Source organism: Barbus barbus, assembly GCF_936440315.1.
Source record: "Barbus barbus genome assembly, chromosome: 30".
NCBI lineage: Eukaryota > Metazoa > Chordata > Actinopteri > Cypriniformes > Cyprinidae > Barbus > Barbus barbus.
Window position 1 is genome coordinate 21707991 of NC_136758.1, and position 15099 is coordinate 21723089.

The 15099-nt window shown below is 38.5% G+C and overlaps 1 protein-coding gene across 2 annotated transcripts in view; it reads left to right on the plus strand.

The window, feature by feature from the left end:
• Nucleotides 1-8987: 8987 nt before the first annotated feature.
• Nucleotides 8988-15099, plus strand: part of LOC306849927 (neurexin-3a-like) — a gene marked incomplete at both ends in the record, with an annotated part of 262700 nt that continues 256588 nt past the window's right edge. For both annotated transcript variants that reach the window (XM_079385310.1, XM_079385311.1), the window contains one exon: nt 8988-9684. In XM_079385310.1, coding sequence (XP_079241436.1) covers nt 8988-9684 — 697 coding nt within the window. The remainder of the gene's footprint in view (nt 9685-15099) is intronic.

Consider the following 15099-nt stretch of genomic DNA (forward strand, 5'->3'; position numbering starts at 1 on the left):
TTCTCCATTTTATCTCTATATTGCTGCCTGGACTTTCTAATAATCGCTCTGAGTTCTCGTCTTTTGTCTTTAAAGAGCACCATATTACCTTGAGCAAAAGCAGCCCTTTTCTCACTTAGACATTTCTTCATTGCATGTGAAACCCAAACCTTATTATTAGGGTATATTTTAACAGTTTTTGTTGGTACAACATTATTCTCACAGAAAATTATGTAAGATGTTACTGTTTCTGTTAACTCATTTGTGCTTACACAGTTATCAAAGAAAATGTCCCAGTTCTTATCATCAAAGCAGTCTCTCAGTCTCTCTTTACAGACCTCAGACCACATATGCAAAACATGACCACAAAAGATAGATTTTACAAAATATTTTAATTAATAATTTTTCTATATATTTTAGTTATTTAAATTTCCTCATATATTTTCTGGCATTTTTGTATACAAATACAAATTATTATATTGTCCAAAATAATTTCACTTCACAAATGGACCTTGTTGACTTCCATAATTTGGACAATATCTTGTTCTGTGTTCTGCAGAAGAATGCAAATTGTACAAATTTGGAATGAGGGTGAGTAAATGATGACAAAAGTAGAAGTCCAGTAGTATACGTTAGAGATTATAAATAATTGACAAACTATCCCTTTAACTGATTATTTGAAGTGTACAGTCACCCTGAAGGTTAAATTATGGGGTATACAGTTTATTATTGTACCCCCAGCAGGAAGCTCTTCTCTATTTTATCCGATTTTATGAAATAGTGGCTTTAGATTTGCTCAGACTAAGACTTAAAATCATGCTGCAGAAACCTGACTTTCTTATGCGCTTTGCAAACAGAGGTCTTTCATAGTAAAGCCAGCCATTATGCAGTGACTGAACTTATCCTTTTTTCCCTTATCATCCTTTTACAACAAAGCTTGTTTGCTTGTCTGATTTCCTTCTGACACTAGTCTTGAATAAGAGAGAGAGAGAGAAAGATGGCTCGGCTGGTGCCTCAGCTCTACGGAAACCAAGAAAAGCAAAGAAAAATACTTATTACAACAAGAAATACTAGGTTAAATGTAAACCCTGGAACTGATAACTCCATAGGTCAGTCTTCCAGAGCAAAGTTAAACAGAATATGAGAACAGAGCCGTCAGTCTCTACCAGCATGCTCTCTTTTCAGCTTGTTTCATCAGCTGCAACACAGGAAGCTCGGGAATGTGAGTGTGTCAGTCAATATGTTGTTTACTTAGTCAATCTAAGTAAATCTGCTCTGAACTCATACCTGCGGGCGCAACATTGATCCACTTGACCCAGGCGGCTTCCCGGTTTAATTGAAAAAGAACAGCTGAGACCTTTATGAATTAACTGGAGAAATCAATATCTGCAGAATGCCACCCTGTAAACTCTCTCCCCATGATGCCAGAGCAGCTAGCAGGCAGGTTGTTTGCAGTGCATAGTAGAGTAAACAGATGGTTTCCTTTGCTTTCTGTACTGTACAGGTGTACTGTACTGTTTTATGCACTCAGATTGTTAGTGAGTGTGAAGGCTGTCATCTGTTCCTCTCTTTTGTTTTATGTCACGATATATCGAATGACAACAGGTGGCAAACATCCTGCTGTAATGCTTCAATATAAATCTTCTGCAGATAAAACTCTCAGTCTCATGCTGTGTGGCAAGTCTGCTGTATTTACATGGGCACGTTAAAGGAATAGTTCACCCAAAATGAAAAACAGCTGAAAATGTATTCCCTCTCAGGCCATCCAAGATGTAGAGGAGTTTGTTTTCAGCTATGTTGGTCCAGATGCAGCTTCTGTGTACATAAATGATTGATTGATTAAAATTAATCAAAAGTTTTAATTAAAAGTTATGAGATCAAAAGAAAAATTAAGCATGCACGGATGAATCATTCACAATGACAGCAATGACATGCATTTAGAGAATATATAGGGACAGAGCAGTCACAGAATTCATAACCAGTCATAAGGTTAAATTTTTTTAAAGTTGAGATTTATTATTTAAATTGAGATTTATTTTCTATTGATATATGGTTTGTTAGGATAGGGCAATATTTGGCTGAGATACAACTATTTGAATATCTGGAATCTGAGGGTGCAAAAAAATCAAATTTTAAGAAAATCGCCTTTAAAGGTATCCAAATTAAGTCTTTTGCAATGCATATTACTAATCCAAAATTAAGTTTTAATATGTTGACAGTTGGCAGTTTCTTCATGGAACATGATATTTATTTAATATCCTAATGATTTTTTGGCATTAAAGAAAAAACAATAATTTTGACCCATACAATGTAATGTTGGCTATTGCTACGAATATACCCGTGCTACTTATGACTGGTTTTGTGGTCCAGGGTCACATATCTTAATATGTACAAAGAGTATCAGTATCTCCTGTACTGCAGAAGATAAAAGGGCATGGAATTTGCATGAAAACAACAGTAGTGAGATGCCATCTGACCTGGTTGTGTACTGGTGACGACAGGAAATTGGTTGGATGTGAGTGAATGAGGGAGATGTCAAGCTTTCAGGTGAAGGGGCTGTTTCTTAGAGGGTGGTTTGGAAAGCTTGTCTTTGCGTCGTGTCTGAAATGTCCTGAAGGGGATAAAGAGAGCCGGTCTGTCACACAGGGCTTGTAGATGCCTCAAGACCTATTAGTCGTTGGTGAATACTGGAATTGGCAGGCACACAATAGAGTGGAATCCTAACTTTCATTCTTACTGTGTGAATGAGACCAAAACATAGTCATCTCACAGGCACTGCATGTGATAAAGCGCTACTAGAAGAATCCCAACACTGCAACATGCTTACCTCTGATAGCTTTTCTTCCTCAAATACGTATCGTACAGCTTCAGATGAGCTTGACTCTGCAGGCCGGAGAGGTTCGATCCATTCAGGATCTATGACGGATCTATGATAGATCATTTGGGCTGCAAATCAATGACATGGTCAACACCTTTTGATCGCAATGTTAGTTTTTTGAGTGTGCAGATTTCACTTGCGTCCCAAGTAGCAAACTATCTGGAAAATAGCTTTATACCCTTCTGGAAGTTAAAATACATTGCCCCCCCCCATTCAATTCAAAATGCAGCTGGTGCACTGCAGTTGTGTTGGTGGTGAAGTTCAGCACCAAGGACAGCAGACTCTCTCAGGCCTTTCTGTTGTCCTAAGTAAGTGCACCCACAAAAAAGATTCACAAATTTATGAATCAGGTTACAATGGATCCCCTCTTAAGGAAAATGTTTTATCTGGTTCCAAGGTGCATTATTATTGGAAACAAAAGTGTTTTTAGGAGATTAAGTTTCATTGCACACTATCATAGAGGATAGTATGTATTTTTGAGGGGATAAATAGGGTATAAAATAAATTTGGGTTAAAATAGATTCATAGATGTAAAAAAAAAATGCTGAATTGCTGAATGGTCAAAGGTGAAAAGTTGAAAAGGGTCCAGATGTAACACTTTTTAAAATTAGTATTGTTTATGAAAACTTATTCAATAAATCAAATAACCTGATTATTGTATTTTTAGATATTCTTGACAACGCTGCAAAGCATAGCATTTTTTATGTATATATTGAAAACTGTCTAAAAATGACCATAGACACATTCACTCACATAATACGCGTTCCTTGCAGGTATTGTTGCGAAATGACTATACTTTATTACATTTTCACCGAGTATCCTGGTAAAGAAAGGATGACTGTATCTTTAGAAGAAACGGCGCGTATCTCAGGGAAGTCAGCATGGATCTACAAAGGTAAGCAAACACAGCCATCTCGTAAACATTTCGTGTCCCTTTCCCCATATGAGTGTATCTACCGCTTCAAAAAGACACTCGTTTGTTTTCGGCCAAGTTTTCTCTCAGATTTTACTACACCTTTAAATGGCGCGAGCCGCGCAGTTAGAGGAAGGCGGGGTCGCGCGGCGCTTGCGCGAAAATCTCGTGATTGTCCAACAGTATCTCTGAGCGCGCGGCTCTCTGTAACTGCAAGCGAGCACAGGACGAGGGTAAAACATCTTCACACAAGACCTCGAAAAAACCACATTTAGCAGCGTGGACCAAACATATAGAGCCTGTTGGGAATGCAATGTGGATTATTACGCTTTGGGATATTTTTTACGAAAACTGAGGTTAGTCTGTTTCTTTTTTTGGCACGGAATGATTGAAAGCTCGCCGGGATGTTATAAGTTCATCACTTGCTCCGAGTATTTACTCTTAGTTGACTTGTTTTTTACATTGTAAATCACGGTTCTTATTTAATTTTACTTTTATTTCTGTGAACGCGGCGTGTTGCATTGAATCAAAATAAATGACATTCGCGTTGTTTCGCGGAGAAGCGCGATAAAAATACTAAACTAACTTACATTATCATTCAGGCCCACAACACAAGAAACGAAAAGAGGTTTTACACGCGCTGTCCAACTCTAAAAATACATTTACGAGTATTTATTCTTCAAGGATAGATGGTCATCTTCTGTACAGAGCTCAGTGTGGAAACAGTATATTTCTGTCAGAGTTGACCGGTTTTCGAGACAAAATCTTAGGCACAAAAATAAGTGTACTGCCTCTTTTTTGTCAGCTGCCCAAAATATCACAAAATATTTCGTTTATTTTCATTAAGTTAGACAATGTAGGCCAGTATTCTTGTTGTAAACACGAAAAAAGCACGCATTTTCCTCCGTAAACATGTAACAAACAATTTCGCGCTTTGCTCTCAGGAGACCTGTGTTTTTCTTAATCTGTAAAAGTAGCTGTGAATAATTAATAAGAGTTCTCAGGTGTCTGTGGAGCCCATCATCAGCTGCCACTCAGGATAAACAACACGCATGCCCACTGCATCCTTATGAATGCACCTAGACATGGACTGGTCAAAAACACAGGAACATATCCATGTCCTTTTTAGCGCATGTATGAATATGTACTAACATTTATTTGGGTAAAATTTATTTTTAGCCAGCACACATGTGGTGCACTTATCCTAAAACATTTTACTAATATCTATTAGTGTATTACTTTATTCTGGATTTTATTAGACAAAATGTATAGGGAAATTTAAGCAGTCTTTTATTAAAAATATATATTTATATATATATAAAAAAAATAGTTAAAGGGTGGTTATTAACACGTTGCAGTGATTTAAGAATATTCACAAACCCTTATAAGTTATTCGATATAAACATCTGTCTTGTTTTCACAATCGAAATGTTAGAATTTTTTTAACTGATTTTTTGCACGTTCAGCTCTTTTCGCTTTGAAGTGAGTACAGTGCATTATTAGAATATGTTAATTCGTTCTCATCAGTTTTTAGTGGCTCATTTAGATCTCCTGGAATTTAATAGACTTTGGTAATAATCCAGTATAACACACACACACTAGCGCGTTCACACACTCATTTTAAAGACTATTCAGGCGTGTGCTTTTTAGTAGCCTACCTACACTTGATGTTTTTGTCAAAATAATAATTGGGCTAGACACACTGTATTTGTGTCTTAACATTTTTGCCGAAATGTTAACACATCCACCCAGACAGTATCGTTTGTCCTGAAATTGTCGGGGTAGATAATATTTCCTGAGCGCGGCCTTGTCTCACACACATGCATAGACGATTTTTCCCCCACAGTTGACAGAAATGAAAATGAACACGTATGTCTGAATTAAAATAATATATCATATATTTATTCGAGCGTGTTTAATTTCTCCATGACGCTCGAGTATAATTACACCCTGTGGTGTTTTGTGACCTCTTTTTGTGTGAAATATGATGCAGTGTCCTCTCACCAAAATGTAAAATAATTTTGTCGGTCTGTTTATACATGTGCACATTTATTTGTGAGACTGACGTGCCTTATTTTAGGTGACCGAATTGTGCACTAAAAAGCGAGATTTCAGTGTATTAGAGCGCATTTCGTGTATATATTGTGCACCAATGTAAAAGGGTGAAACGAAGCGAAATGCTGTTTTAAAAACGAAATATTGGAGCACAAAAACCTTTCAAATTTAATAATCTATTTAAACGATTGTTGCTTAAAAATATACATCTGTTTCAAATGTAGCTATTAAATCGCATTGCACGCTAGCTAAAATTAAAATAAAAGGATATTTGTATTAGCCTATTTCGTTTCTCTGTATTTTGTATCGTCTTGTTCACACGGGTGTTGGTTATAATCTCTATTTAGATATCAGGCCAAGACAGCTAAATGATTTTAATGCAACCGATATATTTTCCCACAGAGATAAACGAATTAGAATAATTCACGCTGATAATTCTAACACTGAAAAACACGCATATATATGCACATATAAATGTATTAGATATTTAATGAACGCCATGTAAAATAAAATATATATTTTTGTTTTGTTTACCAAATATAATATTTCCCAATTTTGTAACTATGTCGTTCTGCCGGGTTTGTGTGTGTTTTTTTTCCCCTTTTTTAATTCCTTCAAATCGCCTTTTTGTCTGTCGCATTGAAGAATATTTCCTATTGGCGTTGTGTAATGCTCAGCCTCCAAAACTCTCATCTAATGTGCTCTGCCTTTCCAATACACCGCAGTGTGACGTGATCTTTCTGTCTTGTTCAGAGCCCTATATGATGCACACACACGCCACACCTTTACCACAGTGAAATTTGGTCATAAATCATATTCCTAATCCTCTGTTTCTGATTGTGAGGGGTATTATAGTGAATCATGGCACAAGGAGGGTGTGTTTTGGCAAGGTGATGTAATGCCGTAAACGACTGCTGCAGAACCCTCCTGCTTTAATCTGCTCACAAGTCGCTGTTCCTCTGCAGTGGGTTGTTTAGGGGGTTGCTGGTGGTACCCGTGCCCACTCTGGGTCACTGGGGGGAGGCTATATGAGGCCAGGTAGGAGCCTCACGCCTCCCATTCACCGGCTGGCAGCCCAGGAGGAGAGCACCGGACGCTGATGTCACCCATTTTGGCCCAGCTCTACCTCGCCCACACCTCCGCTCCACCACACGGATGCTCGGCGCAACCGTGTCACGTATGGAGCCGAGCTCACTGAAATGGCGTACGCCTCCTCCCAAAGCCTCCATGATATCATCGGGGCGCACTGGAGGACATTTTGTCGCAGCTCTTCTGGTGTAATGACAGAGCGTAATTGAGGCACCTGTGGTAAAACCCAGCTTTGTGTGTGTGATGAATGGTTGGCCCTGCTGTCATTAACATGCCCCCCTTCCTCCATTACACCTCCTTCTCCTACTCGCCGACTTTTTAAGCGGGATCCAAATGCAGGGGTTTTATTTTGTGGTGTCGTGTGCCGTTCCCAGTGGGGTATGTCAATCACATATCAATGAGGACAATGATGGGCTTAGTTTAGCCTTTTCACCTCTCTCCTCCTCTTCGCAAGCCCTCGCCCGACAAAAAAAGAAAAAGAGAAAGCACACATGCATATTTCGAGGTGTGGGTGCGAGCCAATGTGGAGTATCTGTTACAAGCATGCGGTCTCTCACTCTTTTTCTCCTCTTCAGCTGCAGAAGGCAGAGCTCTGACGGCATGCATTGTGTTTCGGCTCGGTTGAATCGCGTGGGCTGGTAGCACTATTGTCCTGCCGTACCTACTGCCTACGCCTCAAGGACACGGGCAATATTAGATGTCTATTAGGTTACACCTCGCATGTTGCCATGTAATTGGAGCCTATTCATTTATGCACGTAGGGGACACATGTTAAGAGGAGCCAGAGCTGCGTTTTGCCTTCACAAAAGTCCTGCTAATCTGTGCTGGTTCAAGGCCAAACGTCAACTCAGCATGGAAATAACAAAACAGGCCATTTTGTTTGTGCTTAAGGATGTGTTAAAAAAACCCTGTAATTATTTTAATCCATAAAATAAACATTTCTGTTGCATTTTTACTGCATCTTGTTATGCAACTTTCCTTTAAAAAAAAAAAAAAGACAATAATAATAATAATGCACAATAATTTTAGATTTTAATATCATCTTCATGCAATGCATTTTATTTTCAAAATGGTTCAAAATGAAGGACCACAAATGAAATATTTTTAAAGCTAAGTATTGTAGGTTTTTAGACCTAGTGTTTAGATGACTGTGGAGTATATGTCATGGGAATGTGTCGACATGCATATTATTGTTTTCATGCATTGTGCATCCTGCAGAAAGCCTTTTAATTTTCCACATCATCAGATAAACACGGACTCGCTGCTATTGAATGATAGCTGGAGCTGCCATGTGAATAATGCTGGTAATTTACACACTAGATGACCGATAACACACAAGAATCTTTTGGGTAAAATGCCTCTAAAATAGAAACTTTTAATTAGGCTTTATCAGGAGTTGCATTTTACAAAATGATGAGAGCCTTATTCAAATGCAGCTTTTCATGATTATAATTGTGAAAGTGTACTGAATTGTTTTGTTACATAATATATTTTTATGCTTTTGGGTTTCATGCATAAAAAAAATCACACACTCGATAGACTGAGACATCTGTGGATTTGTTTGTAATTTGATGCTTTTCTATTTTGACAGCTATTGTGCGCTAGACAGGGCAGAGCAACCATATGGACTACATTACCCACAGTGCATCATGCAGTCTGCGTTGGTTTCCCTAAATACAGAAAGAGTCCTACCTGGAGGACCTGTCTGGATGATTGAGGTCTGAGGAGATACCAGAAGAAAACAGCACCTCAGCAGACACACAGCACCTCATCCGCTCGTCTCCATTCCAGGAAACGTGGAAGAAGTGCTTTTATTGTCGCCTGACAGAGATTGGATTGTTGTGCAATGTCATTGGCCTTATGACTGTTATTTAAGACTGTTCTCCTCCTAACTCCCTCTCCTCTTTTAGGATATTTTTTGTTTGTCGCTGCGTTGACGATCTCACCTCTTCTTTAGTATCTCTGGGCATATACTGTGGGATGTACTTTGGATATACTGACCTTTGAACCAAAGCGAATTCAATGATTTCCTTCTGTTCAGGATAATAACCCCAAATCTCCAGCACTTTTACAATGAATTTCTTCAGATTCCCAGTCCAGTTGCAGCTGCTGATCAGTACTGTACTTGGGCCCTGCTTGGGCCTGGAGTTTACAGGGTCGCAAGGCCAGTGGGCACGCTATCTCCGCTGGGACGCCAGCACCAGAAGTGACCTCAGCTTCCAGTTCAAAACAGACGTGTCCACCGCCTTAATCCTGTACTTTGACGATGGCGGCTTCTGCGACTTCCTGCAACTCATGGTGGTCGAAGGGAAGCTCCAGTTGCAGTTAGGCATCGACTGCGCCGAGACCACAGTGGTATCGGACAAGCGAGTCAATGACAGCAGCTGGCATTCTGCCACCCTGAGCAGGTACAACCTGAGAACTGTGCTGGTTCTGGACGGAGTGAGCAAATCGGGCGAGGTGCGGCCACAGAGGCAGTACATGAAGATCGTTAGTGACCTCTTCCTGGGCGGAGTCCCTCAAGATATTCGTATTTCTGTGCTCACTCTCCCGACAGTGAAGGATCTTCCGCCGTTTAAGGGAATTATCAGGGAACTGAAGTACAATAACAAGGAACCTATTCTGCTGAGCAGCCAGAGGGTCCGCATGGACATAGAGGGGATCTGCATGGAGAACCCATGCGAGAATGGAGGAACATGCTCCGTTGTGGATGGAGAACCGCTTTGTGATTGTTCTAAGACGGAATACGTTGGCCGATTCTGCAACGAAGGTAAAACGGTTTATATTTTACAGCTTGATAAAGAGCAAATGCAATATTGACTCCATACTGTATATGCAATGTAAAATCTTTTCTCAAACGTTTATTGGCATCCATCTAATTATACTCGAAATTGTCAGTCTTAACTGCTGAAATGTAAATAATGTTTCCCAGAATCCTTCATGCTACTGAAGTTTGACTCTGAGGTCCAGGTTAATGGCGGCTCTTAGCTTGTTTTGTTTTCTGCATTGGCAGGTGTTTTTGTGCTGGGAATTCCTCGATCAGCATCATAAGACCCTCCTCTATTCCCCCATCGCTTCTTACAGTCAATTGAAAGTGAATGCCATTGAAATGCACTACTAGCAAAGCCTGCATTTTTACCTCTGTAAAGCACTAAGCTGTTTGTCTCTGGCAAGCGTTTTTGTGTATGTGTGTGTGTGTGTGTGTATGTGTGTGTGTTACCGTGCCCGGCTGAGGAGGTGGGATGTTAGGATGTTAAGGTGCCTTTTCAGATCCCTTGGTTGTTTTTCTGAAGTGGCCATTTTAGTTTCTCTGGGGATTTGAGGAGGCCATTTCACAGCTCTGGGTTTTGTTGTTGCACCTCTTCAACAGAGAATGAATCGGAGACGGGGGATAATTGCCTATTTTAAACATGTCAATTGCAATTCTTTATAGCGTCATTACTGGTTTTCCTTGAAAGAAAATTTTATGACCTTGGTTATCGAATGTGCTCATTTATATACAGATCTTCTGGTTTGCGCACATTTATTTTGTAAGTATAATCATCATAACTAATCTAATTTTATGTTATACCAGAGAAGAAAATCACAACTTTGAGTTCTTCCCTATGAAACATGTTTTAGATCCTGGTAGATGATCCTGATGGTAATGAAAGGTACACTATGATATATATATTTTTAATATTTCTGTTTCTTTTTTGCTTAAAAGATATCCTCATAAATGCCTTCAATTGTAACAAAAAACAATATGGGTTATCTTTACCTGATATATAATGAATTTGAATTAGCTAGAAAACAATTACAGAAACTAATGTGTATATATCCTAAGGCCTAAACTTTTTTCCCCTTGTGCTTGGAGTGTTTAAGCTGGGTGATTGGTCGGTGATCAGTGCTCTGAGCCCTAAGAGTTGTTACTCTCATTGTAGACACAACCTCTCCTGCGATGCTCTCCTTAATTACACAATTACTGAATGTGATTGAAAAGTTAAAGCCATGATGCTATCTGTGTACTTAGGTATTTAATATAGAAGTGAATGTGTATGCATGTACAGCCAGTGCAAGAAAGAGAAAATGAGAGAAAGAGGGATGTGTAGAAGACCGGGCACTAGGGTTAGATTTATTGGTTGTAAAGAGAACAGAGTTTTGGGCTTGATTTACAGCCGTTGTTCCTCTCCATCTTGTTTGGCTGACTGGGTCCTGCAGTCCACTGATAGGGGCTAAAGCCAGACGTAAAAGCAGCTTTGATGGCATTGAATGCTGGGAATCAGTTCAGCCAATCATAAAAGAATAAATAAACCATTTTTGGAGGCCATTTATACTGGTGCACAGGGGTAGCCTGAACTTAAAGGCTCTGTAAGACCACAGCTGAACTTCCTCTCCTGATGCCTCTTACAAATCCAAATCAAAACCAGTATTGTGGAATGACACATTAATGGCTGACATCAGTGTTTGATAACAACATTACGAAAATCCACTGAGCAATCTTAATTCCATCTTAATCTCGTGTCTTCAGGCTTTTGAAACATCTGTATGTGGGTAATAAATATCGGGTCGGAGCCATATGGCAAGCTGGTACGAAGTGTTAAGCATTAGCCTTACGTACGTGTGACTGAATCCAATTGCCATAGCAGCGGCAACAACAATCTGACACTCCTCTCGATGGCCAGATGGCTAAAATGGCCTCAGAACTGTTTTGCGTTGTTGTGGCATATGTTTCTTGCTCTGTGAAAATCGTGATAGCCACACCACTGCATCTTTTGCGAAAGCGCATAATCTTTTGGCGGATTAGAATAATAAACATTTGGCAGCCAAACAAACACTCAATCTGTCTTCCCATGCGGATGGTCTCTGAATTGGTACGCTGAGGTTTATGTTTAAGCTGGCCACTCTTTACAAATCTCCTCGTGTTATTTAATGTAAACAAAGCAAATTCAAAAGTACATTATGAGTATATGTAGATCTTAGAGTTGTTTTTAAAGGATACGACTCTCGAAACATTTTCTGTTATGGTTTGCTATTTTTTGTATATAAGAGAACTGTTCTAAGTTATTGAACTTAACATTTTCACTTTCTGAACAAATTTGTTCAGAAAATGCAAATGTTTAGTATTATGGTTAATAATTTAATATTTATTTTAGAAAATTGTGCATAAAATGTGTTGAGAGACATTTTATTCACATGACTCTTTGAGAAATGAAGGAAAAGATCTACTGATGTGCCACAACTAAACGTTAATTTCAGTTTCACTGCTGTTTCTGAGAAACTAGGTCATCATAGAAGGCTGACACTGCATGTAGACATTCATATTCCAGCCAGAACTTCAGTACAGGTCATCTCAAGAGCTGAACACATCAATCAAGTCACCATGGCTCTCACATCCTGAGTGTAACTCAGCATTCCCCGCTCTCCAATCACATCCTAATTTTTTCTCCACCAGGTTAATGCATCTCATCAGAGGACTTAATGTCCTGTACCAGCCTTTAACAAGCACGGCAGACAGACACACACTTACACATTGGAACGTGTCCCGAAAATGAGTGACCGTGAGAGACAACATATTGCATTTTCAGCCAGTACAGACATCAACACATACAGGACTAAATTAATGTCTAATGTAGCTATAATTACTCTCCACTAAAAGCATTTCATGGAGGCAGACCCCATCAGGTTTCCCTTAATTTCCTGTATTAGCTGCAGTTTGTGTGCACTGGCAACAGATAAATTGGTTTTTCAGCCTGTCTGTGTAAAATCTGTAATTATTTAGAGTCATATGAAATAATCCATTGTACTAATTTGTATAATCTCAAAATTCTATCTATCTATCTATCTATCTATCTATCTATCTATCTGTCTGTCTGTCTGTCTGTCTGTCTGTCTGTCTGTCTGTCTGTCTGTCTGTCTGTCTGTCTGTCTGTCTGTCTGTCTGTCTGTCTGTCTGTCTGTCTGTCTGTCTGTCTGTCTGTCTGTCTGTCTGTCTGTCTGTCTGTCTGTCTGTCTATCTATCTATCTATCTATCTATCTATCTATCTATCTATCTATCTATCTATCTATCTATCTATCTATCTATCTATCTATCTATCTATCTATCTATCTATCTATCTATCACGCGTGTGCATACAAAATAGATTTCTGTTTAAATAGTCAAATATAATTTTGTTTGTCTAAATGCTATACAATGGCTGTATTTTAAGAGAATTTCGTTATGTTTAACAGCTGAAGTTGAACACAAAAGCACCACTGCTAAAAATATCAAAGCTTAAGAATCGCTGACCTCACTAATCGAGAAGTTGGACGGTCAGATGATCGTGAATCATCCCTAGCCAGAACAGATTAGAGAAATCATAGATTAGCTGTTTTTCATCACACAGAGCATTGCAATGCCCGTTTATCAGTGTTGGATGCCCTTTGGTTTGGGAGACGACCAGAGTGCATTAATGAAATGAGTCAGCCCGGTGCTTCAGTGCCAAAGGCGGCCTGTGACACCAAGAGAGAGAGAGAGAGAGCGAGTGTGTGTCTACAATGAGAGTAAACGCTACCAGGCTCTGAGTATGGAACAGTGCTTTAGACAAACATCAGCGTCCCATAAATCCACAACCCTCTCTAAAGGGAGCAGGTTCTGTTGCCTGTTTGGATTTATGACCCAGGCGTGGATGTGGGCTTTATGAGTGTGTGTAAGACATGGAAGATGAACTAGACCTCTTAGATGTTGGTGTGTCGTTTTGTTTCATACACCACAGATCTGATCCCCCCCTCTTCATATCCCAGGGAGAAGAGGGGGTGGATGGATGGATGCAAGGGGCATTTTAAGGGTTTCTATGTACATGCACAGGGCAGATGTCTGCTCAGTGCATGCTGGCAGGTGTGTCAGAGTTTGCATGATAGTTTTCATGCAAAGATAATAAGAGTGGGCTCTAATGGCTACAATGTTTCTCTCCTCTTTTTTTTCTTTTTTCTATTTTGTCTTCTTTGCTGCAACACCATCAGAGGCCAACAACATCCCAGGTGAGTTGATAATGTCTTTAAAGCTGAATTGAAGCGGTCTTTTATAGGTGGTAACAGCATTAATGATGTAGAGTGCATATGTTATTTAAATGTACAGTAATATAAACAGATATTTTCAAACATGCTATTGCTCTTTTTACCATAATGAAAAAATACTTAGTTACCATGAAACCGAAGTCGCGATAGATAAAAACTAAAAAACTAAAATAAAAATGAAATCTACATGAATGAACTGTTCACAATAAAATCTGTAATATGCATTTGGAAAAATAAAATGAGACTTTCATCTCTAAATTAGTCATTAAAATCAATATACTTTGTCACATTTATATAAACGTCACATAAAATGCACAACACTGTAAAATTATTTTTAAAAGTTGTAGACAAAACAAATATTATTGGAATATTTTTTATTCCAATAAAATTTTACCATTTCAGTCTTTCTACATCAAAATTTCAAAATTTCACATTTAATTAAATGTGTTACTTGACATTTCTTTGTAATTGTCTAATTTAGCAGTTTATGAGTATAAATAATTTCTACACCAACGTTTTACTATATTTGACTATAGATGACTATTCATAATATATTTACTTTTTTTCACTTTACAACCAAAAAATTGAGCTGTCACATTAGATAAAACATCAAAATAAATAAAAATAGTTAAACCAATAATTTCCATAAAAATGCAAACACAGGGACTTTTGTAATTGCCACTTTGTGTCAAATTATAAAAACTTTAGGTTACACTTCATTTAAGGTGTCCTTGTTACAGTGTAATTATACATTTAAGTACTGAGTAATATTAATTAACTACACGTACTTACTATATGGTTAGAGTTTGGCTTAGGGTTACTTGCATGTAATTATGCATAATTAATTGTTATTATGATAGTAAATACATGTAACCTGTGTTAACAATGACACCTTAAAATATAAGTGTTACCAAACTTAAAAATAAATAAGAGCCTCATAAACCTTTTCCTTCTGCAAAGATTTAATGTCATTGCATGGTCTGATACATGCCTAAAGATGTTCTTTTCTTTCTGTCACTTTCTCTGTTTCTCAAAGGATTTGCACACATGATGGCGGATCAAGGTATGCCACACCCCTTCACTGGTATTCACTCTGTTGAGATTGATTATGCATGCTTGAATTGCTCTGCACTGAATGAGCTAAACTGTA